The sequence below is a fragment of the Sus scrofa genome, chromosome 13 (assembly GCF_000003025.6).
Source record: "Sus scrofa isolate TJ Tabasco breed Duroc chromosome 13, Sscrofa11.1, whole genome shotgun sequence".
Classification (NCBI taxonomy): domain Eukaryota; kingdom Metazoa; phylum Chordata; class Mammalia; order Artiodactyla; family Suidae; genus Sus; species Sus scrofa.
The window spans coordinates 32,523,450-32,548,597 of NC_010455.5; the positions used below are offsets into that span (position 1 = coordinate 32,523,450).

The 25,148-nt window shown below is 42.3% G+C and overlaps 1 protein-coding gene across 10 annotated transcripts in view; it reads left to right on the forward strand.

Moving 5' to 3' along the window:
* Positions 1–25,148, forward strand: part of RBM6 (RNA binding motif protein 6) — a 124,875-nt gene that overhangs the window by 78,506 nt on the left and 21,221 nt on the right. For 9 of the 10 annotated variants that reach the window (XM_005669583.3, XM_003483187.4, XM_021068798.1 and 6 more), the window contains one exon: positions 17,957–18,031. In XM_005669583.3, coding sequence (XP_005669640.1) covers positions 17,957–18,031 — 75 coding nt within the window. Of the gene's footprint in view, positions 1–16,891; positions 17,059–17,956; positions 18,032–25,148 lie in introns of all 10 variants that reach the window. The other variant, XM_013981726.2, reaches the window with a different exon arrangement.

Consider the following 25,148-nt stretch of genomic DNA (forward strand, 5'->3'; position numbering starts at 1 on the left):
TCATTTGGGGCTGTTTCGAAGTTGTTATTTCTCGGTAAATAAGTATACTCATTTCTGTTAATGTATACCCACAGGTAGACTTGGACTTTTGTGTGTATCCTCAGTCTTTCACCTAGTAGTTTAAACATCATTAATTGCTGCCTAGATACAATCATTCAGTAGATAATGATCCCCTTGCTATGTTTACATACCTGTCCGTGAATAGGTATTGCAGATAGAGTCACAATTCAGACCACAATATATTATAATTTAAATATATAAAACAAACTAATAAATTAAAGTAGACATTTGGCTATTTCATATCCCTAAAAGTTTATTCATTCAAGGTTGGTCAAATTGCTTTTTATCTATCTCTTTGTTGGGAAAATGGATGTTCCCTTCTAGTTCTCTAATTTTCAGTTTTATATGGTCATTGGGCAAGAATTGGGGTGTTCTAGGAAAAATGGGTATGGCAGTGGTGTGCAGACTTAAAGGAGAAAAGGCTAGAAGCAGAGTACTCACTGTGAGTCTATGGGGGAGGAGATAGGTTAAGTGGGCCAGGGTGTGGCAAAGAGAGAGTAATGACATCACTGAATGTCGTTGTTCTGGCAATAGTCTTGAAGCCTGAAAGCTTTTAAAATTTTGTTTTGTTTGTTTTAATTGAGATATGGTCTACATACCTTAAAATTCACTCTTTGAAAAGAAAACAGTTTAGTGGGTTTTAGCGTATTCACAGAGTTGTGCAAGTTGAACACTAATTCCTGAACATTTTCATCATCCCCAAAAGAGACCCAGACCCATTAGCATTTGCTGTCCATTTCCCTCCACTTTTCCCCACCCCACACTTTGAATGTCCACTAATCTACTTTCTGTCTCTACAGATTTGCCTATTTGAGACATCTCATACATATAAATGGAATTATACACCCTTTTTTTTTTTTTTTTTTTTGTCTTTTGAGAACCGCACCCATGGCATATGGAGATTCCCAGGCATATGGAGGTCTAATCGGAGCTGTAGCTGCTGGCCTACGCCAGAGCCATAGCAACGCCAGATCCAAGCCATGTCTGCGACCTACACCACAACTCACAGCAACGCCAGATCTTTAACCCACTGATCGAGGCCAGGGATCGAACCCACAACCTCATGGTTCCTAGTCGGATTCATTTCCGCTGAGCCACGACAGGAACTCCACACCTTTTTTTTTTTTAATGGCTGCATCCATGGCATATGGAAGTTCATAGGCCACGGATTGAATCTTAGCCACAGCTACAACTTAAACTGCCACTGCAGCAACGCTGGATCCTTTTAACCCACAGCACTGGACTGGGGATTGAACCCTTGCCTCCACAGCAACCCAAGCCACTACAGTTTGATTCTTAACCCACTGCCCTACAGCAGGAACTTCAGGGTCATACACTTTTTAATGACTGGCTTCTTTCACTTAGCATAGTGTTTTCAAAGGTCGTTCATTCTGCAGTATGAATTGGTACTTCATCTCTTTTCTGAATATTCCTTGTATGGATGTAATACATTTTCTTTAGCTGTTAATTAGTTGATGGACATTTGGGTTGTTTCCACTTTTGCCTATTATGAACAACACTACTATGAATATTCATGTACAAATTTTTGTGTAGACATGCTTTTTCAATTCTCTTGGTTATATGTCAAGAGTGGAAATGCTAAAGCTTTCAGGTTTGTTTTTTTTTCCCAGGAGCTTTCTCCAAACAGATAGCCTATTAGGCCCTATGTAGGAGTGATGCGGCATTGAATACATGGAATCCTGGAGTTCTGTTGTGGTGCAGCAGGACAAGGGTCCTGCATTGTCATTGCCTCAGCTCAGGTCATTGTCGTGGCTCAGGTTTGATTACTGCCCTAGGAACTTGCACATCCCTCACGTTCAGCCAAATGAATAAATAAATTAATTAACCATGTACTACCCATTTAAAAACAAAAACAAAAAACATGGAATACTCACAGTTCCGATGGCCAGGTTTCAGTTCTTTTTTGATCCCTTGGGTATTCATGCTGCCATTTTGAATTCTCCTCGGACTGTGGGGTTTTTTTTGTGTGTTTTTTTTTAAACCAGATGTCTCAGGGCACTTGCTGCCCTGGACATGGCTAAGTTCTTGTTATTTGGGTTTGAGCATATCCCGGATTTGCAGTTGATAGTCAAACAGTTAATTTTCTTCTTTCGATTCCTTATAGGTTCTCCTACTCAGAGTCAAATGTTAAATGGCACATTTGTAGTTTCTGCCTATGCATCTGATAATGCTCAGGTTGTCTAATTCCTGAAGTATTTTAGTTTAAAGATGTAAAGGGTTTTTTGAAGTTCCCATTATATGGCTCAGCAGAAACAAACCCGGCTAGTATCTGTGGATGCAGGTTTGATCCCTGGCCTCGCTCATGAGCTATGGTGTAGGTTGCAGACGTGGCTTAGATCCCAAGTTGCTGTGGCTCTGATATAGGCTGTCAGCTGCAGCTCTGATTTGACCCCTACCCTGGGAACCTCCATATGCTGCAGGTGCAGCCTAAAAAGCAAAAAGTAGTAGTAGTGATAATAATAATATCAACAGAAAATGAGATATGAGGAGATAATGGCTTCCCACTAGGGGCTGTGAGCAGGTATGTAGAGAAAAAGTCAGATCTGAAAGAAGACTCTGTAAGGTGTGGTAACACTACACTGATGAAGTATCAAGAAAGAGGGCAGATTCAAAGGCCCAGACTTTCTTCTAACTCAGAGGTTAGAAGAATGGTGATACCTTGGACAGAAATAAAACATCTGGAAAAGGAAGGCTTTTGGTAGGGAGGGATGAAGATGTTTGTTAAGTGTGAGGTGACAGCAGGACCTTTAGGTGACTGTTAGAGATATAGGACTGGAGCTTGGCAGAACAAACATGAGGGGTTTTTTGTTGCCAGTTTTTTTATCTTTTGTTTCATTACTTAACTAGTTTATAGCTTTCTTTTTATTTCATAGTCTTTTTGGCAAAATACTTACCTCTGCCTATCACCAATAATTTCTAAAACCACCTTTATCAGTTATGATTAGATTGATTAGATTTCGCTGTGACAAAACACTAGAAATAATAAAACACTGGCTTAAAATGAGGTGATTTTTTTCTCTTTAACATAAATTGGGTCTAAGCCATCCAGGTGTTCTTATGGTGGTATATCATCAGGGAACCAGGCTCATTCCATTGTGTAACCCTGTCATCCTCACATGTGACCTCTCCCTTTGTTGTCCAAGATGACTGCTTGAGTATCAGCTATCACTTTGACTTGCTGACCAATGGGAAAGAAAAGAGTGAAAATGGACATTGCCCTCCCTTTAAGAATAATTCCTGAACTTTGCAAGTACTATTTCTGCTTATGACCAGTATATTAGAATTTAGTTATGGCCTCTCCTAACTACCGGAAGGGCAGGGGAACTTCTTTAATTCTAGACAGCCGTATACCCAGTTCAGAATCATGGGTTTGCTTCCAAGGAAAAGGAAGCAATAGGCATTGAGAAACTACTAGGAGTCTCTTAGTTTTCCCGACTAAGAACCAGATTCCAGTTCTTTCAAGTTGTATAGAACTTGTTTTGGTGTGTTTTTTGTTTGTTTGTTTTCTGGGTTTGGTTTGTGTGTGTGTTTATGGCTGCACCCGCAACATATGGATGTTCCCAAAGCAGGGGTTGAATCAGACCTGTAGCCACTGGCCTATGCCACAGCCACAACAACGCCAGATCCAAGCCGCATCTGCAGCCTACACCACAGCTCATGGCAACGCTGGATCCTTAGCCCACTGAGCAAGGCCAGAGATCGCTAGTCAGATTCATTTCTGCTGAGCCACCATGGGAACTGCAGAACTTGTTTCTTCAAACTTTAGTTATTCTTATAATAATAATAATTATATTAAATAATAATAAAAATGTAAAAAATATATAATTAAGATGTATACTTAATGTTTTTGTATTTTTTTTAGTCCCCCCCCCCCCCTTTTTTAGGGCTGCTTGTGCAGCATATGGAAGTTCCCAGGGTAGGGTTCGAATTGGAGCTGCAGCTGCCAGTCTACACCAGTCACAGCAATGCAGGATCTGAGCCTTATCTGCAACTTGTGCCACATGCAGCAATGCCAGATCCTTAACCCACTGAGCGAGGCCAGGGATTGAACCTGCATCCTCCTGGATACTAGTCGGGTTCATAACCCACTGAGCCACAACAGGAGCTCCCTGGTTTTGTATATTTTTACTTTTATTTTTTTATTTTTATTTTTGTTGTTGTTGTTGTTGTTGTTGTTGTTGTTGCTATTTCTTGGGCCGCTCCCACGGCATATGGAGGTTCCCAGGCTAGGGGTCGAATCAGAGCTGTAGCCACCTGCCTACGCCAGAGCCATAGCAACGCGGGATCCGAGGCGCGTCTGCAACCTACACCACAGCTCACGGCAACACCGGATCGTTAACCCACTGAGCAAGGGCAGGGACCGAACCCGCAACCTCATGGTTCCTAGTCGGATTCGTTAACCACTGCGCCACGACGGGAACTCCTGGTTCTGTATATTTTTAAATGGTCTTGTAGACTTATGACTAGTAGCTAAAGCATACACTATGGAATAGATCAGCTCTGATGTCATTGTCTAAAATATGAATGTAAGATCACTAGATTCAGAAGCTAGAGAAGTTACAGTATGATACAGATGTGTTTTACCTAGGCAGCTTTGATCTTTATGTAATGATCTTGTTTATCTCTTGTAACTGTCTTTATTTTAAAATCTAACTTGTCTGATATGAGTATTACTCCGCCTTTCTTTTGATTTCTGTTTGCATGGAATATCTTCTTCCATCCCCTCACTCTCAGATAGTATGTGTCCCTAGAATTGAAGTGGGTCTCTTGTAGACAGTATATATGTGGGTCTTGTTTTTGCATTCATTCAGTGTCTGTGTCTTTTGGTTGGAGCATTTAATTCTTTTACATTTAAGGTAATTATTGATAGGTATGTTCTTATTGCTATTTTGTTGTGTTGGATTTGTTTTTGTTGGTCTTTTTTCTCCCTTTCTCATCTCTTGTGGTTTGATATCTATCTTTATTTGGATTGCTTTTTCTTATTTGTGTGTGTATGTATCTATTGCAGATTTTTGGTTTGCAGTTACCATGAGGGTTTGTTTTGTTTCTTGTATGGGGTGGTTTTTGGTTTTTGTTTTGGTTTGTTTTGTGGTCTTTTTAGGGCCTAACTAGTGGCATATGAAAGTTCCTAGGCTAGGGGTCAAATTGGAGCTGTAGCTGCCAGCCTGCACCACAGCCACTGCAACACCAGATCTAAGCTGCATCTGTGATCTACACTATAGCTCATGGCAAGGCCAACTCCTTTTACCCATTGAGTGATGCCAGGGAAAGAACCCACCTCCTCATGGATACTAATTGGGTTCATTACCACTGAGCCACAGGATGGGAACTCCACTATAGGAATATATGTGTGTGTGTGTATACATACATACATAACATACATGTGCATATGTACATACACACACAAGATTAAGTTGCTACTCTCTTACTTGCAAATGCATCGCTAGTATCCTGCATTTGTACCCTCCTCTAATCACTGTTGATAATTTTGATATCATATTTACATGCGGATGACTTCCTGCCTTTGCTATATGTTTGCCTTTACCCATAAGCCTTCTCATTTGTAGTTTTCTTTTCTTTCTTTATTTCTTTTTTGAAATTGAATTCTCTTAGGTTTTGCTTGTCTGTAAAGCTTTTGAGGAGTTCCAGTTGTGGCTCAGTGGGTTAAGAATCCAGCCAGTATTCATAAGGATGCAGGTTTGATCTCTCTCCTCACTCAGTGGATTGAAGGATCCCAAGTTGCTGTGGCTGTGGATCAGGCCAGCAGCTGCAACTCCAATTCGACCCTAGCCTGGGAACTTCCATGTGCCTTAGGTGTGGCCCTGAAAAGAAAAAAAAAAAAAAAGCTTTTGATTTCTCCTTCAAATCTGAGTGAAAGCCTTTCTGGGTAGTGTATTCTTGGTTGTAGGTTTTTTTCCTTTCATCACTTTAAGTGTATCATGCCACTCCCTTCTGGCCTGCAGAGTTTCTGATGAAAAATCACCTGGTAATCTTAACAGGGTTCCCTTGTATGTTATTTGTTGCTTTTCCCTAGCTGCTTTCAAATTTTTGCTTATCTCCACTTCATTTAGCTGTTCTTCTGGACGTTTGTTTTGTTCTGTCATCTATATATTTTCTCTGCTTTTCATTTTGTATAGCTTTTTGTATGGTCTCATTTCTGCAGGCTACAGGGTCCTAGTCTCTCGCTTCTGGTGTCTGACCCCTTGTGGGTGAAGTAGATACAGGGGCTTTCAGCTGACTTTCTGTTCGGAGAGACTGGTGCCTGCCCACTGGTAGGTAGAGCTGAGTCTTCTCCCACTAGTAGGTGGGGCTTTGTCTCTGGGTGTGATTAAAGGCAGCTGTGTTCCCAGGAGGACTTCAGGCAGCCTGTCTACTGATTAGTGGGGTTGTATTCCCACCCAGTTTGTTGTTTGGCTTGGGACATCTCAGCCCGATGTATGGAGCCAGATTTTTCCAAAATGGTATCCTCCAGGGGAGTTAACGCTGATGAATTTTCCCTGGGACCTCTGCCTCCAATGTCCTGACCCCACAGTAAGCCACAGTTGCCCCCTTCTTTCCCAGGAGACCTTGTAAGACCCAGAAATAGGACTGACCCAGATTCTTATGGAGTCCCTGCTTTGCCCTGGGACCCAGTGCACTGAAACCCTGTGTGCAGCCTCCAAGACTGGAGTCTTTCTTTCCCCCAGTCCTGTTTAGCTTCTGTGCTCAAACCCCACTGGCCTTCAATGCCAAATGCTCCAGGGGCTCCTCCTCCCAATGCCAGACTCCTGGGCTTGGGAACCTAGTGTGGGTATTGGAACTCTCACTCCTGTGGGAGAGCCTCTGCAATATAGTTATTTCCCAGTCTGTGGATCGCCCACCCAGTGGGCCCTGGATTGCTTATGTTGTTAAATTGTCCCTCCTACTGTCTTGATGTGGCTTCTTCTTTGTCTTTAGGTGTAAGATATCTTTTTTGGTAGTTTCTAAGTCTACTTTGTCAATGGTTGTTCAGCAGTTAGTTGTAATTTTGGTGTTTTTGCAGGAGGAGGTGAGCTTGAGTCCTTCTGCTATGCCATCTTGTCTTTCTCTTAGGTAGCTTTATTTATTTATTTATTTATTTATCTTTTGTCTTTTTAGGGCCACACCTGTGGCCTATGGAAGTTCCCACTAGGGGTAGAATCAGAGCTGCAGCTGCTGGCCTATGCAACTCAGGATCTGAGCTATGTCTGCAACACCACAGCTCATGGCAACACTGGCTCCTTAAGCCACTGAGTGAGGCCAGGGATCAAACCCAAGTCCTCATGGATGCTTGGGTTCATTACCACTGAGCCATGATGGAACTCCACCTAAGTAGCTTTGGGTGTAGTTTTTCTGTATGAGTTTTTCTACAACTTATTATCTATATACTATTAGATTTATAAAGGACAGAAATAGAATGCCTCCTACCTGAAGGCACTAGCATTTCTGCAGAGCCTGTCTTAACAAGAATAAAAGTATATCTTGATCTTATTTATATCTGGGCTTGCTCACCTTTTTTTGAGGGGGGGGTCTTTTTGTCTTCTTAGTGCCACACCTGGGGTATATAGAGGTTCCCAGGCTAGGGGTCGAATCAGAGCTGCAGCTGCCAGCCTACGCCACAGTGATGTAGGATCCAAGCCGTGTCTGTGACCTACACCACAGCTCTCTATAACACCAGATCCTTAACCCACTGAGCAAGGCCAGGGATCAAACTTGAGTCCACCCACTTCCTCATGGGTGCTAGTTGGGTTCGCTAACCACTGAGCCACAACGGGAACTCCTCTCTTAAGTGTGTTTTATCATTTTCTCTTCTCTGGATCACATCCAGCTTTGTCCATTGTATGAAAACTCACAGTGCACTTTATACCTGGTGCACTGTTGACCTCTCAACATAAACTTTGTCATATTCCTTTTGTCTCTCTTCACTTCTGGCAGTATTAAAGCACTCTTTCCATTCTGTGCTTCTGCTGATAAGAATTCAGGTAGAGGAGTTCCCATCGTGGCACAGCGGAAACGAATCCAACTAGGAACCATGAGGTTGCGGGTTCAATCCCTGGCTTCACTCAGTAGGTTAAGGATCCAGAGTTGCCATAAGCTGTGGTGCAGGTCGAAGACTTGGCTCGGATCCCACATTGCTGTGGCTGTAGTGGAGGCCGGCAGCTGTAGCTCTAATTAGACCCCCTAGCCAGGAACCTCCATGGGCCACAGGTGGGGCCCTAAAAAGACAAAAGACAAAAAAAAAAAGAATTTCAGGTAGAGATACATGCTGCTTATTTGTTTAAAACTATACTTTTTTTGTCATCCTTGTGCTTTAAAATATAATCTGCATCAGGGCATTGCTAGGTTTTATTCACTACTGAACTCCCATGCCTAGTCAGCTATGAGAAAATATTTGTTCTTGACGAAAGAATACATAGCCTGTTCTGGCTAACGATTTGGTGGGGAGGGTAAGGAGTTGGTAGGGAAAGAGTAAAGGCATATTTTAATCTATGTAACTCTAAAAATCTCCCCACAAGAGGAAATAATCCCATTATACTGAACTGAAATCTTTTGGAGAGCAGCCAGGTGTGCTGTAATATTGACTATGTTCCAGAACCTCAAATTGGTTTGCATAGCCTTTTGACAAGACAAATCACAAACTTGGAACTCTTCTAAGAGAGCTAGACAGGTATGGTGTTTTGTGTGATAGAAACCTCAAGATTCTTCCTAACACTGCTTAAGGTTCTTCCCATTTACTTTTTTATTTTCACCACCCCAAGGCATATGGAGTTCCTGGGCCAGGGGTCAGATCGGAGCCACAGGTGCAACCTACACTACAGCTGCATCAACACTGGATCCTTAACCCAGTGTGTTGGACCAGAGATTGAACCTATATCCCAGTGTTCCAGAGATTCCGCCAATCCCCTTGCACCACAGCAGGAACTCCAAGGCTCTTCCCTTTTTATTTTATTTATTTATTTATTTATTCATTTATATATTTTTTTATTTTTACGGCCACACCTGTGGCATATGGAGGTTCCCAGGCTAGGGGTCTAATCGGAGTTACAGCTCCTGGCCCACACCAGAGTCACAACAATGCCAGATCTGAGCTGCGTCTACGACCTACACCACAGCTCACAGCAACGCCAGATCCTTAACCCACTGAGCCAGACCAGGGATCGAACCCACATCCTCATGGATCCTAGTAGGGTTTGTTAACCACTGAGCTGCGATGGGAATTCCCTTCAGTGTGGTTCTTCCCTCCTCCCCTAGTTTTCTTTATTACAGAGGGGAAATATTTAATTATATGATCACTGTGGTTATTTTGATGGTTTTCAAACAAATATCAGGGATGCCTTTTAATACACTGGATGATGATGATAGTATTACAAGGCATTTCCAAGACTTACAGGTCTGACCAGAGGGTTTCTTGATGGCTCAAAGTTGTGTCATTGTAGCACTTGACACTACCTTCCACTGGGCCAAGTTAGAGACCTCCTGGCTTTATCTTCTCCCAAACTTCAGTGATTTCTGCCCTGTGCAGAGATCATTCCCTCATGCTCTATATGTCTGCTACAATGGCAGCCATGATATTACATACAGCTCTGCTGATGTTGCTTTCTCAGTGTGGGCTAACTTAACTTGGGCACATCTTCCATGTGAAAAGCCATCTCTTGTTTTTATTAGGGACTGGAGTTTGATAATTCTGTGTTACTTGCATGTAAGAACAAGTAGATCTAAAAGAAATAAGGATCCAACTTGTTTCAGCAGCCTTTTCTGACCTGAAGCTTCCATTCTTGATCTCGTAGCTTCTATTAGAGTGGCACTAGATCTATAACTTTTTGGCTAAGAAATAGAGCAGTGGGTGGTTACCTACCTAAAATGGTTGAACAGCGTATTTTTGGAAGTCTGGCAGCTCTGTATTTTACTCATCTTTTCAGGGCCCTGATTCTGCAGAAGGTATGTCAGCAGGGTTCTCTGAAGGGTCTGAGCCAAGGACATAGAAGCCAGAAAGGCTGGTAGAGACTGCCTTTAAGAGAGCCAAGGTTCTCAGGAGGGGATAGATAAAAGAGCAGGGAGAACTAATCTCTTTCAATGGTGAAGCTAGAAGTATTGCTGCTGGGTTTTGAGGGAACCCCTGGCGAACATTATGCAGGCTTTGCGATGGTCTCATCAATGTGGCCTATGCTGTGTCTAAGGACCTGTGGGACTCATCTGCTCTTTTGGCAGTTCCTGCCACCTCTGTCATCAGCTTTGTAAGAAAAAGAAATGAGAGAGGAATGGTTTGAACGGTATTGAGTAAATAAAGCAAAATAAGAAGCTTTATATTTTCCACATTGATTTTAGAAAATTTCTTTTTCTAACCCTACCGTGATTCAGTTTAGAGACCTTCCCAGACAATGAAACATGGATGTATGTTGAACTTAGGGTCTACTTTTCCCAGAAGAAAAGAGCCAGGGAACTGGAACAATAGTCATCTCAGAATATGAAAGAGTAAAATGGAGGTTATACAAACCTGAATTCTGAAAGGAATTCTGAGGATATCAGTAAGATATGTTCAAACATAATTTTCTACTTCCACTAGAACTAGGTCATATCTCTGTTTGGAAATAAATAATTGATTAATCAGGGAAATCTTAACTCAACTGAAGTCCTTATAAACATTGGCTGAAACATTGTTCCTAAAACATTAAAAATTATAACAAACTGGAAGTTCCCAGAACATTTGTACTTTAGTGGTTCATAGTGGTTTGATTTTTCTAAGTACTGATAGGGTTTTTAAATTGTTTATTTACGGTAATATGTTGTAGTGAAGGAATTTGCTAAGTGCCTCATCTGCCTAGCAGTCTCAGTCTCTGTAATAGAGCCTCATCCTCTCACAAGGAGAGAGAACTTTTTTTTAAACTGTTTTGATTATTTTTTAATTTATTTTATTTATTTGCTTTTTCATTTGTTTGTTTATATTTTGCCTCTTTGTTTTTGATTCAAACGATTTTAGAATGGGAAAGTCTCATAGATTCCCTGGTAGGTGAGTCTGTTCTTCCTGTTTTCTTGGACCTAAGTTAATGAGATTATGTCCAAGACTGCAGGTCAGTAATTTTCCTTCATAATAATTGAGGCATTTTCGAGAGGAACTGGGATCTTACTTTAAAATACACAAAAGAGGAGTTCCTGTCATGGCTCAGTGGTTAACAAACCCAACTAGGATCCAGGAGGACTTGGGTTTGATCCCTGGCCTCATTCAGTGGGTTAAGGATCTGGCGTTGCTGTGAGCTGTGGTGTAGGCCACAGATGCAGCTTGGATCCCAAGTTGCTGTGGCTGTGGGGTAGGTTAGCAGTTGCAGCTCCTATTCGACCCGTAGCCTGGGAACCTTCATATGCCACAGGTGTGGCCCTAAAAGGACAAAAGACAAGAAATAAATAAAATGAAATACCAAAAGACTGGCAGGGGTTGTTGGTGAAGTGAGTGGAATATATTCTCAGAACCAGATGACTTTAAAGTAATCAAGATGCTCTCTGTCAGGGCTTTTGTTGTCTTCTTGGAGCAGAGTTCATCTTGAGACCCTGCTTCTACCAACTCTGAGCCTGGTGGATGGGGCTTAGTGACCACAGACCAGCCATATAGCTTCAAAGAGCAGATAAGGTTTTAGCAAGATACTGGTTTTGTCCTTAAAATGGCAGATAAACTTGTCAGGTAATAAAAAATGTTATCAAGGAGCATTTTAGAAAACATTTTTGTTATGCTTTCATCTGGACAAGAAGAAATATCTCTGTATAAGTAGCATCCCAGAGGACAGTGTCTCCTTGCTCCTCAGCAGTAGGATTCTGTTTCCAGTGGAGATCCCATCAGGGCCTCACCTCCTGACTGCTTAGAGGGAATCTCACATCCTATAGGGTGAAAGGCTATTGTCAACAGAGGGTATACAGCGGCCAGTGGACCAAGCTAGAGTTGTCCCAGAGCATTCTGTGTGCTTCCTTCAGGATTTTTGGCCTCTGCCTCCCTCTTTCCTTCCACTCTTTTACTCTTTCTGTCTCATTTTGGTTTTGGCCTTTGGGAATACTGAGTTTTACAAAATATTTGAACTATAACATATAGTTGTACCAGAAAGAATGAGCCTGGCTGCTTTGCAAAAGATTTCTATAAATACTACCCTTTCGTACCAAGGGGAATGACATACAGTAAGCCATTCATATCCACAAATTCTACATCTGCAGATATAGAAGCCAACTCTATTTTACATGAGACCTCAGCATCAGATTTTGGTTAGCCACAAGGATCCTGGAACCATTCTCCTGTGGATACCAAGAAATGACTGTTTATTTCTTTTGTCTTTTTTTGTTTTGGGTGGGGAATGTTTGGCCACCCGGGCGGCATATGACGGCAAGTGAAATTCCTAGGCCAGGGATCAGATCTGAGCTGAAGTTGGGGCCTCTGCCACAGCTGTGGCAATGCTAGAACCTTTAACCCACGGTGCAGGGCCCAGGATTGAACCTGCATCCTGGCTCTGCAGAGGTTCTGGTGATCCCATTGCACCACAGCGGGAATTCCTGTATATCTGTTTTAAACCTGTTATTTTGTTCTTCTTGCTTTAGTCTTTTTGGTGGTCGTTATTGTTGAAATTCCTGGTAGCAGACTTACAAGCAGCCCTCTTTGTCTTAGACATAGGGCATAAAGTAACTTGTAGGGGCTTTAAGAACACAAAGAGCACCTTGAACAGGCCAGTTTGGAGGATTGGCAATGTTATCAAGAAGCAGGGTCTTGGAGTTCCCATCGTGGCTCAGTGATTAATGAATCCGACTAGATACCATGAGGTTGCGGGTTTGATCCCTGGCCTTGCTCAGTGGGTAAGGATTCGGCGTCGCCGTGAGCTGTGGTGTAGGTCATAGACGCAGCTCAGATCTAGCATTGCTGTGACTCTGGTGTGGGCCAGGAGCTGTAACTCCGATTAGACCCCTAGCCTGGGAACCTCCATATGCCACGAGTGTGGCCCAGGAAAAGACAGAAAAGACAAAAAAAAAAAAAAAAAAAAAAAAAAAAAAAGAAGAAGCAGGGTCTTTATGACAGTCTTTTTAAAAACTCTCTATGGGGCCATTGCCTGTGAATTTCTTTAGACTTTACCTTGTACATCTTTTTCTCAGAAGCCACTTCTTTGGTGAGGCAAGTATTAAGAGCTGGCTGATACCCTGGGAGTGTAAAAACAAAAAAAAAAGCAGTATGGTGAAAAGAAAACCTGACTTTTAGTCCCTTATATGTTGCTAACCAGCTCTGTAATCTTGGGCAGGCTGCTCCATGTTTCTCAGCCACACTTTCCCATGTGGAAATAGGTTTTATATATGCCTTTTTAGTGAGGATTGAACAAGATGACACTTGTAAAGAATGCCTTTGTAAACTGTAATTGCTTTGTGAATAAAGATTACTATCTCTGATAAACAGTACTAGTTCTCAACCACCAGTAACCTGATTCCCCCATCCTGTGTTGGGAGGAAGCACAAATCTATGAAGAGGGCTTGCTCATTTTCAGTGTGAGTTATATTCACAAGGCTCACATACTTTACCCCCCCCCCGCCCCGCCTTTGATCCTGTCTGTCTCTCTCTCCATACTTTAATGAGATGATCTGTTATGTCACATAGCAGCTGTATTCATGGTACCAAGTGTAACTGTGACTGTGCTTATGGGAAATCTTCAACAAAGATGCAAAGTGCTGGCCAGAAATGTTCTTTCCTTTCCATTTTCTCCTATACCTCCCCAGTACCTTAAGAATCCTTGGGCTTAGGCGTTCCCATGGTGGCTCAGTGGTTAACGAATCTGACTAGGAACCATGAGGTTGCGGGTTCAATCCCTGGCCTCGATCAGTGGGTTAAGGATCCGGCATTGCCATGAGCTGTGGTGTAGGTCACAGACAGCGCTCAGACCCCGCGTTGCTGTGGCTCTGGCGTAGGCCAGCAGCTGCAGCTCCGATTCAACCCGTAGCCTGGGAACCTCCATATGCCGTGGGAGCAGCTCAAGAAAAATGGCAAAAAGCTTAAGAGTTCCTGTCAAGGCTCAGCAGTTAACCAACCCCACTAGCATCGGTGAGGACGAGGGTTCGACTACTGGCCTCACACAAAGGGTTAAGTATTTGGCATTGCCGTGAGCTATGGTGTAGGCTCCACACGCAGCTTGGATCCCACTCTGCTGTGACTGTGGTGTAGGCCAGCGGCTATAGCTCCGCTCTGACCCGTAGTCTGGAAACCTCCACATGCCGCAGGGATGTGGCCCTAAAAAGACAAAAAGACAAAAAAAAAAGAATCCTTGGGCTTGGTTATAAACCAGCTGGAACTTATGATGGAGTCTTAAATTCTCTGACCCAAGTCCTTTACAGGTTATCGGCCACAGAACTCAATTTTGAAGTCTCCAGAAGCAGCAGATGCAAAGGGAAATGAAAATGTGAATGCACCAGCCCTCAGGATATGCTACTGTCCCTGAGATGGAGAGGACTTACACGTTGCTGTTCAGAACTGCATTTATCTCTAGCTGTTTGCAGCTTCGCATTAAGATCCTTTGAGATAGTCTTAGTAACATATGTGTGACTTTGTTAAGTGAGGTCTTTGTGCTTGGGAGGGTTCTAGCAAGTTTTAATCTCCTTTAGGCCTAATCTACACTAATGAGAAAAGTGTCTTTGGTTTTACTTTTAAATATATGATACATCTTTAGGAGCCAGATCTGGTTAATCAGACTCATGGTCTTCATGGTGTCTTTGCTTTAAGTAGCTTAATAAATAACCAGTAATTCAAATGATGAATAAAAATTCTAGTGTGTGAGAATGTTTTGTAATCAACAATTAAAATTGGACAACCAAAAAGTGGTGAAATCATAGTCCTACCCACTTACTAATCCAACTCCCCACAGGTTGCTTCCCTGGGAGACACTGGTAGATCTTTATGAAATCTGAAGACAGGACTTGGCAAGAATAGGGAGGGGTATAATATATGTTAGGGCTGTGCTTGGTATATCTGGGCCGCAGATGTATGATAGCTGGGGAATCAAATCATATATAAACCTGATTGTTCTCATTCAAGTTTTTTCTGTGTCTGTTTATTCTTATTAAAACAATTGACTATTGTTCAACAGTGATGGTTTTAACTACTTTGTATTCTTTAGCAGTAGTCTCTGGTAACCTCACGTCTATTCATGTGCAGGTTGAAAAGAAAGGGTTGCCTTAGTTGTAGGAGACTCTGAGGAAATAAAAATCATGGCCTTTGTGGAGTTCTTTTGTGGCTCAGCCAGTTAAGGATCTGGCCCTGCCACTGTAGCGGCTTGGGTCATTACTGTGGGGCAGGTTCAGTCCCTGCCTGGAGAGCTTCCACATGCTTTGGACACGGCCAAAAAGAAAAATAAGAAAGAAATCATGGGCTTTGTAGCACATGAGTTGAAAGTAACCTTCTCAAATTGATATACTGTGGGTACTCCTAGCAGGGGAGTTCCCTACCCTCAACAGAAAGTCAGCAGCAGCTCTGGGAACATGGTATTTGTTATCTGAGAAGTGTAGAGTGCTCCTTGCCCTAGGAATTCCTGAATCTGCTGATACCTCCAAGTAGTGAAATCAGAATTTGCAGCTGACTGCAATTCACAGTAGTACCTTGTTCAGATGGCATTTTCACTGTTCAAATAGCAAACCACATGCTTTGTGGACTGGATATACAGATGTACACCATGACAGCAGCACCTCCCTGCGGAGCCACTGTGTGCTAAGCACCTCGGTCTTCCAGGGATAGATAGATCCATTTGGTCTTTTTTTCATTCTGCAAGTGCTTATTAAGTTCCTTTGCCATACCAAGTATTGTGCTTGGTACTGATTTAGCCTGGATGCTGAGATTTGGCCCAGCCAGTGAAAACTAACATCAAGTGCTATCATAAAGATAGAGATTTTGACACGCAGTGACCATTTCCTTACGAAAGCTTAGTCTTTCAAGTAGTTTCAAGAGGGGTGTGAAATATTATCACCTGACAAGCAAGTGAGACAAAATGAGAGACTAACCCTGACTGGTTTCTTCACTTGCTGATGTTAGTCCTTTTCTAACACTTAGGGCTCAAAATACACTTATTGAGCCTTTCCTGTATCCCATGCTCAGCACTTTACATTTATTAACTTACTAAATTTTCATAACCACCTTATAAAGTAGGTACTGTTATTCCTACTTTACAAATGAGGTAACTGAAGCTCACAGAAGTTAAGGACCTTGCTGAAGGTCATGAAGTGGAGACAGGATGAATATTTAGGGAACTGGACCCAGAGTCCATATTCTTAAATGATGTGATATACTGCCTCTGGGTGGAAGGGTACTACCATCTTGATCAACCTCCTTTATGGGCAGAGTGATAATCCCCTGACTCTTCCTGTCTGCAGAGCTTTTTCTCTTTCTTGGATTAGCTCCTGAGGGCATATTACCTTTCCCTAAGAGTAAGCAAGGGTTGGCAAATGCAGCATATGGTCCCTTAATTATAGCCCCAGATGTGAATCTGACTCAGCCTTTCACCAGCTGGGGGACCTTGAGTCTCTGAGCATGTTTCCTCATCTGTAAAGGGGAGATAATGATCATGGAATTATTTAGGAGTTTATAAATAAGATAACAGTTTCTGGCTCTGGATAAGCACTTAAAAAAGTGTTATCAAATTTTTATTCTCATCGTCCTCTAGCATTGAGAACAAGCCAGGAAACAATTTCCCAGAAGCTAGCTTCTAGGACCTAGGTAGTGGGGCAATTTTTTTTTTTTTTTTTTTTTTTTTTGCTTTTGACAAGACAATAATTTTATTCTATGTATTTCTCTTGACTCTTTTGGTATGAAAAGCAGAGAGGTAAAGCATTATTTGACAGATGTATGGATTCAAGCAAGAAACTGAGGTCCACTTGCAAAGAAATGCCTTGTATAACTCAGAGCCCTGTCTGAGGAGACACAGAGGACCCTAGAGGGCGGAGAATGAACACAGCGCAGGGGCTAGTTCCAGAGTCGCATCCTCGGTTAGTTCACTTACGAGTGTGGGTGAGGGTCCCTTGTCAGTAGGCAGAGATTTTTTTTTTCCTCTGCTCTAACCATAACTGCTATTTAGTGTTTATTAAACAAAATTTATTTTTTCTTGATGTCTTGTCCAAAACGCAGAGGCAAAGGAGCTCTGTAACTTCAGGCTTGTTAAGCCCCTTTCCCCACCTGTTCCTGTGCCAGACTTTTCCAAAGTGCTTATTTGCCAATAGTTGCTCATCAGATCTCATGGCCAGCTTACTCTGTAGGCTCCATGCCACAGTGATGCTGCTGCCACTGCCACCACCACTAGCCATTTAGTCTCCTGCTATAAGGATGTGACCTGCTGTGAAGCTTTCACATTCCCCTTTTCTTCCTGTCTTTGGGTTATACCTCTTTCTTTTGGTGCTTTTGCCATGCAGCAGTGTTGCAAAAAGAGTTTCCAGGCATCAAAGTTAAAAGCCCTTACTACCTTGCCAAGGAGATTTGAGTTAGCTGTGGAAAAGGAGATAATTGAGAAGACTCCTGTGGCTCTGTGCTTCAGAAGAAAGAGTTTGCTTCTTGATAGAGTGCTACTCCCTAGCATGGTGAGGGACTTTCTGGGACTACATGACCTCTGGAGGAGTAGACTCAGCCTAACCTGCTCAAGGACAGCGCCACAACCCGTAGGAGCCAAGGCCGAAGACTGATTTTACCTTTTCCCACTCCCTTTCTCTAAGCTTAAGCTTGCTCTGCCACTCTGCCCCAAGTCTGTGGCTTTTAACAGCCATTTCCTTTTGTCAGTGAATAAGCTCACTCTTTATACAGTGTTTCAGCTTGGGGACTAGAAAGGCTCTCTGTTCCTTCCTGTCTCTGTTTCTCCAAGGGTTAATGTTGATGGCTCTGTCTTTGTTTTCACAGGGAACTCTAATGATCCATGACAAAGAGGTCACCCTCGAGTATGTACCAAGCCTGGATTTTTGGTACTGCAAACGGGTAAGTGCCAAGAATTCTCTCCTTAGAAATAAGGATCCAGGAGTTCCTGTCGTTCTCAGCGGTAATGAACCCAACTAGAATCCACCAGGATGAGGGTTCGATCCCTGGCCCCGCTCAGTGGGTTAAAGATCAAGTGTTGCCCCAAGCTGTGGTGTAGGTTGAAGCCTCAGCTCAGATCCCATGTGGCTGTGGCTGTGGCTGTGGGTGTAGGCCAGCAGCTATAGCTCCGATTTGACCCCTCCTGGGAACTTCCATATGCCACAGGTGCAACCCTAAAAAACAAAACAAAAAGAAGTAAGCATCCAGCACCACAGCTCTTCCAGGTCTCCAGGAAAGTTGCTTGGTGTGGCGCAAGGCAAGGGCAAGGGCACAGCTCTTTTCCTTGATTCACTTCAGATGAACCAGATGTCAGGGCAAGGTCACCCATGATTTCTGCTTCCCAGCTACTGCCTGTGGCCATAGAAGGTTCTGGGCCTGTAGTTGGAGTCACTTTCCCAACGATACAGGCCATGCTTTCTGTTGTGATTATGAACTGAAAGATTAATAGTCTCTTGACTTATAACCTCTCCCCAGTTACCCTTCCTGGGAGTGGTTAAAGAGGAATTAGTGTTTGGAGAGGTGTATAGAGAGAGGCTGGGTCTTTGAGGGGTATACTTTTTTTGGATATGGGTTTCCAAGGATATAGAACTTCAGGTAGGTATGGCGGTATTTTTCCTCTGTTTAACTCCATATTCTTCTAGAATGGCATATTTAGAGATTTTAGGCTATACTCTTATTAGAAGCTATACTCTTATTAGAAGCCCAGTTTGATTGCAGATGAGCATGGAAATGTATTTTGTCATTTTTTATTGCTTCTGAAGTTTGAAAATTTTATATACAATTTCTGAACTGTGATTCATTAAAAGTATTATAGGATGTGATAAAATTAAGTAAAAGATTTAGCTTGACATTTTATTAACCTTGGTGAAGTACAGTTTGAATACCTGTGGTTGTCATTAATCAAAGCATACTTATTTCATGGATATGCTTGTCAATTCAGGAAAACATTTAACAATTTTTTAAATGTATATGAAATACACGTAACATTAAACTTACCATTTTAACCATTTTAAAACCTACAATTCAGTAGCCCTAAGTACATTCACAATGTAGTGCAGTCATCAGAACAGTCCCAAGGATATGTCTTGAACATTGCATATCAGTGGAATTATAAATTACATGACCTTTTGTGTCCACCTTCTTTCACCTAGCATGTTTTCAAATTTATCACGTAAGTACTTTTTTTTTTTTTTTTTTTTTTTTTTGCTTTTTAGGGGTCACCATAGCATATGGAGGTTCCCAGGCCAGGGGTTGAATTGGAGCTGTAGCTGCTGACCTACACCACAGCCACAGCAACACAGGATCTGAGCCGCATCTTCGACCTACACCACAGCTCACGGCAACGCTGGATCCTTAACACACTGAGCAAGGCCAGGGACTGAACCCACAACCTTATGGTTCCTAATCATTAACCACTGAGCCATGACGGGAACTCCACTTCATTTAGTTTTATGGCTGAATAGTATTCTATGGATATACCACATTTTATCTATTCATCAATTCATGGACATTTGAGTTGTTTCCTCTTCTTGGCTATTGAGAATATTCATGTACAAGCTTTTGTTTGAACATCTGTTTTCAGTTCTTTGGGTATATGCCCAGGAGTAGAATTATCGGGTCTTAGGACACTTTTGTGTTTTAACTCTTTGAGGAACCACTAAACTATTTGCCATAAGCAGTTGCACCATTTTACATTCCCACCAGCAATGTTTGAGGGTTCCGATTTCTCCATGTCCTTGCCAACATTTGTTATTTTCCTTCTTTTCTTTTTTTGGGAGGACAGTAGCCATCCTAGTGAATATGAAGTATCTCGTAACGGTTTTGATTTGCATTTACCTAATGACTAATGATACTGAACATTTTTTCTTGTGCTTGTTGCCACTTGTGTATCTTCTATGGAAAAATGTTTGTTCAAGTCCTTTGCCCATTTTTAATTGTGTTGTTTGTCCTTTTGTTAAGTTGTAAGAGTTCTTTATATATTTTAGATGTTAATCTCTTATCAGATATGAGATTTGCAAATATTTTCTTCCATTCTCTGTGTTGTCTTTCACTTTCTTGATAGTATCCTTTGATGTACAAAACTTTAACCTAAAGTCCAGTTCATCTTTTTGTTGTTGTTGTTCCCTGTCCTTAGGTATCATGAAACCATTGCCAAAGCCAAGTTCTTGAAGATTTTACCCTTATGTTTTCTTCTAAGAATTTCTTTTCCAATTCGACCCCTAGCCTGGAAACCTCCATATGCCACGGGCACAGCACTAAAAAGGACAAAAAATAAATAAATAAAAACCAATGAGGAGTTCCCGTCGTGGCGCAGTGGTTAACGAATCCGACTAGGAACCATGAGGTTGCGGGTTCGGTCCCTGCCCTTGCTCAGTGGGTTAACGATCCGGCGTTGCCGTGAGCTGTGGTGTAGGTTGCAGACGCGGCTCGGATCCCACGTTGCTGTGGCTCTGGCGTAGGCTGGTGGCTACAGCTCTGATTCGACCCCTAGCCTGGGAACCTCCATATGCCGCGGGAGCGGCCCAAGAAATAGCAACAACAACAAAAGACAAAAAGACAAAAAAAAAAAAAACAAAAAAAAAACCAATGATATAAATATATGTCACATTTATATTTCACATTTATATTTATATATAAGCTTTCACTTTTTTTTTTTTTTTTTTTTTTTGGTCTTTTTGCCTTTTCTAGGTCCGCTCCCACAGCATATGGAGGTTCCCGGGCTAGGGGTCTAATCAGAGCTGAAACTGCTGGCCTACGCCATAGCCACAGCAACTCAGGATCCGAGCCGCGTCTGCGGCCTACACCACAGCTCATGGCAACACCAGATCCTCAACCCACTGAGCGAGGCCAGGGATCAAACCCGCCACCTCATGGTTCCTAGTCGTATTCGTTAACCACTGCGCCACAACGGGAACTCCCAAGCTTTCACATTTTAATACTGATTGCCTCTGTGTCTTGGGATTATATGTGATTTCTCCCCATCTCTTATACTTCCCATTTCAGCTATAATTCACATGTATTATTTTATAATCAGAGATGGAAGGAGCTAGCATTACAGGGGAAAAATGGGGGTGGGGGGCTGCACCTGCAGCGTTTGGAGGTTCCTGGGTCAGGGATCAAACACATGCCACAACAGCAACCCAAGCTGCTGCACTGATGACACTGGATCTTCAACCCACTGCACCACAAGGAAACTCTCCTTTTTTTTTTTTTTTTTTTTTTTAATTTGTTTGTTTGGCTATGCCCATAACACCATAACATGTGGAAGTTCCTGGGCCAGGGATGGATCAAACCCATGCCACAGCTGTAATCAGAGCCACAGCAGTGACAACAATGGATTCTTTACCCACTGAGCCATGAGGGAACTCCTGCAATGCTAAATCTTTAATCACTAGGCCATCAGGGAACTCCAAAAGGGAAATTTTTTTTTTTTCGTATTTTTAGGGCCACTCTTGCGGCTATGGATGTTCCTGGGCTAGGGGTCTAATCGGAGCTGTAGCTGCTGGCCTACACCACAGCCACAGCAACCTGAGATCCAAGCCGCATCTGACACCTACACCCCAGCTCATGGCAACGCCAGATCCTTAACCCACTGAGCGAGGCCAGGGATCAAACCCACAACTCATGGTTCCTAGTCGGATTTGTTAACCACTGAGCCATGATGGGAACTCCTAAAAATATTTTTTTTTTAAAGAAAAAAAAAAAAAAACCTGCATCCTCATAGATACTAGTCAGGTTCTTAACCTGCTAAGCCACAACAGCAACTCCCAAAAGGGAAAATTTTGACCTATTTTCTGTTAACTAGAAGAAAAAAAGGTTTAATATCTGATGTCTGAATTATATAGCTGTTGCCAAGGCTGTTGCTTGAAAAAACAGAATGGCTTGGTTAAATGGCCTCTTAAAAAGATAGGCCACATGTTTAGCTGTTTCAGGGAATACTTTGTAATTTCTGTGCTTTTTTAGGAGGGTTGAAATGCTAGTCTTGCATGTGTGGTCTTCAGCCTAATGTGAAGTACAGCGACTTTTTTTTTTTGTCTTTTTGCCTTTTCTAGGGCCGCTCCCGCGGCATATGGAGGTTCCCGGGCTAGGGGTCTAATCGGAGCTGTAGCTGCTGGCCTACACTAGAGCCACAGTGACGTGGGATCCGAGCTGCGTCTGTAACCTACACCACAGCTCACAGCAACGCCAGATCCTTAACCCACTGAGCGAGGCCAGGGATTGATTTTTTTTCATGGTTCCTAGTCAGATTCGTTGACCACTGCGCCACAATGGGAACTCCTGACTTTTTTTTTTAATTCATAGCAATTGATAATATTCATAATAGCCGAAAAGTGGAAATAACCCAAATGTCTGTCAACTGATGAGTGAATAAACAAAATGTGGTATATATCATATAATGGAATACCATTTGGCAATAAAAAGGAATGAAGTATTGATGGGTGCTACAACATGGATAAACTTGAAAAAACTATACAGACACAGAAATTCTATGGACTAAGGGTAAGAATGGGAGATGACTCTTAGGTTTCTTTTTGGGACAAAGAGAATGTTCTAAAGTTAGATTATGGTGATGACTGCATAATACATACACTAGAAATGATTGAATTAGACTCCTAAAACCAGTGAATTCTATGGCATTTAAATTATACCTACTGAGGTTAAGATCCTGACTCCCTCACTTACAGCTTTGCTGTACAAACATCACAAATGGTATCTGGGGGATTGATTCTAAGACCCCCTGCTGATACCCAAATCCACAGATGCTCAAGTCCCTTACATAAAATTATGTAGGATTTGCATATAATATATACACATCCTCCCATATACTTTAAATTATCTCTAGATTACTTGTAATAGCTAATATGATTAGATGCTATTTAAATAGTTACTGGAATGTGGCAAATTCAAGTTTTGCTTTTTGGAACTTTCTGGAATTTTCCCCCCAAATATATTTGATCTGCTGTTGGTTGAATCTGAATGTGGAACCTGTGGATATGGATGGCCAACTGTATTATTTACAAATGGCCCCAAAAGCCTAGTGACTTACATTGACAGACATGTTCTTTACTCACATTACACGTTCAAGGGCTGTGGGTCATTGCTACAGTTCTGCTTCCTGGCCTCTTGGTCTGGGACCCAGGTGGGTCCTGGCCAAGGGAAAGAACAAAAGGCTCATCCACACACAAAAAAATGGTTCTTAGAGCTTCTGCCAGATCTTTGTAGATCATGTTTACTCACTTTCCATTGACCAAAGCAAGACTCACAATGAAGGATAGAAGTCATTTACCCTACAGGGAGGCCTCACAGTCACTTGACAGTGGGCAGGCTGTGTGTGTGATCTGCTTACAAAGAAGAGAACAATGAAATAATTGACTGTAATCACCTTGCTCAAGTTATTTAACCTCTCCAAACCTCAATTTCGTCATGTAAAATTGGGGAGATAATAGTTGTCTAGATCAATAAGTAATAATATGTAAAGTAGGTCCAGTACACGCTGTGTGCTGTTTAATCATTAACCACTCCTGCTTTTATTATTGTTCTCTTCTCCTCCATCTGGCATACTCTTACTAACCCTACAAAGCCCTATTCAAATTGGATCCTTGGGAGTTCCTGTTGTGGCTCAGCGGGTTTAGAATCCAACTAGTATCCATGAGGATGTGGGTTCAATCCCTGGCCGCTCTCAGTGCTGCGTCAGGGATCCTGTGTTGCTGTGACTGTGGCATAGTCTGACAACTTCAGCTCAGATTCGAGCCCTATAGGCTGCAGGAGCAGCCCTAAAAGGACATAAAATAAAATAAAATAAAATCTCATCCTTTACCTGATTCCTATTCTTGGTTTCCTACCAATCAACTCACTGCTCTCCCAGCACTCTGAAGCTCAAGGGCAAAAGTTCAGAATTTGGGTTTTGTTTTGGGTTGAACTGTAAGCTTTCCTTTTTTGTTCATAGCTTTAGATAAGAACTACATTATAAAGTGTCTTCTTCCCTTGTCTAGGCTAATGAATGTTACTTTTAACATCTTCAGAATGGCTGCCAGAGGCACTACCTGTGAATCTTCCTTGCCCTTTTCTAAATCAGTGTTTGAGGGAGTTCCTGTTGTGGCTCAAGGGTAACGAACCCAACTAGTATCCACAAGGATATGGGTTTGATCCCTGGCCTTGCTCAGTGGGTTAAGGATTTGGCATTTGTGTGAGCTGTGGTATAGGTCAAAGACAAGGCTTGGGTCTGGCGTTGGTATGGTTGTGGCACAAGCCAGCAGCTGCAGCTTCAATTTGACCCTTGGCCTGGGAACTTCCATATGCCATGGATACAGCCCTAAAAAGACACACACACACAAAAAAGGAGTACCTGTAGTGGCGCAGCAGAAATGAATCAAACTAGGAACCATGAGCTTGCAGGTTCAATCCCTGGCCTTGCACAATGGGTTGAGGATCCAGCATTGCTGTGAGCTGTGGTGTGGGGTGCAGATGCGGCTGGGATTTGGTGTTACTGTGGTTCTGGCGTAGGCTGGCAGCCATAGCTCCAATTGGACCCCTAGCCTGGGAACCTTCGTGTGCCTCAGGTGCAGCCCTAAAAAGACAAAAAGACAAAAAAAAAAAAAAATCAGTGTTTGAGAAAGAAATTGATAGTTAAATTCTTCTTAGTTCCATCCAAATCTGAATAGAACTGTGATACCAGTTCAGGATCAGATTTTGGATGCAGACTGAGTGGTAACAGCTTTAGGGCAGTACATCCTATATACTGTTTAATATTTTAGGTTAATAGTCCAATTTTCTTAGTTTACTTTCTATAGAAATCCTTATCTTGAACAAAGGTATTTGGAGCTGCTCTAAGGTCCAAATACCCTGGTAGAGGCAGCTCTCAAACAGCAGCCCACAAGATTTTGTCTGCCAGCTCTGACGAATGGAGGACATCAGGCTTGCTAGGTTTTAGGGTGGTCTGGGACATGGCTTATGTCTTTCATTTTTGGAAGTTGTTACTGTGTTGGATATAAAAATAATTTTTTGGTCAAATTGAATT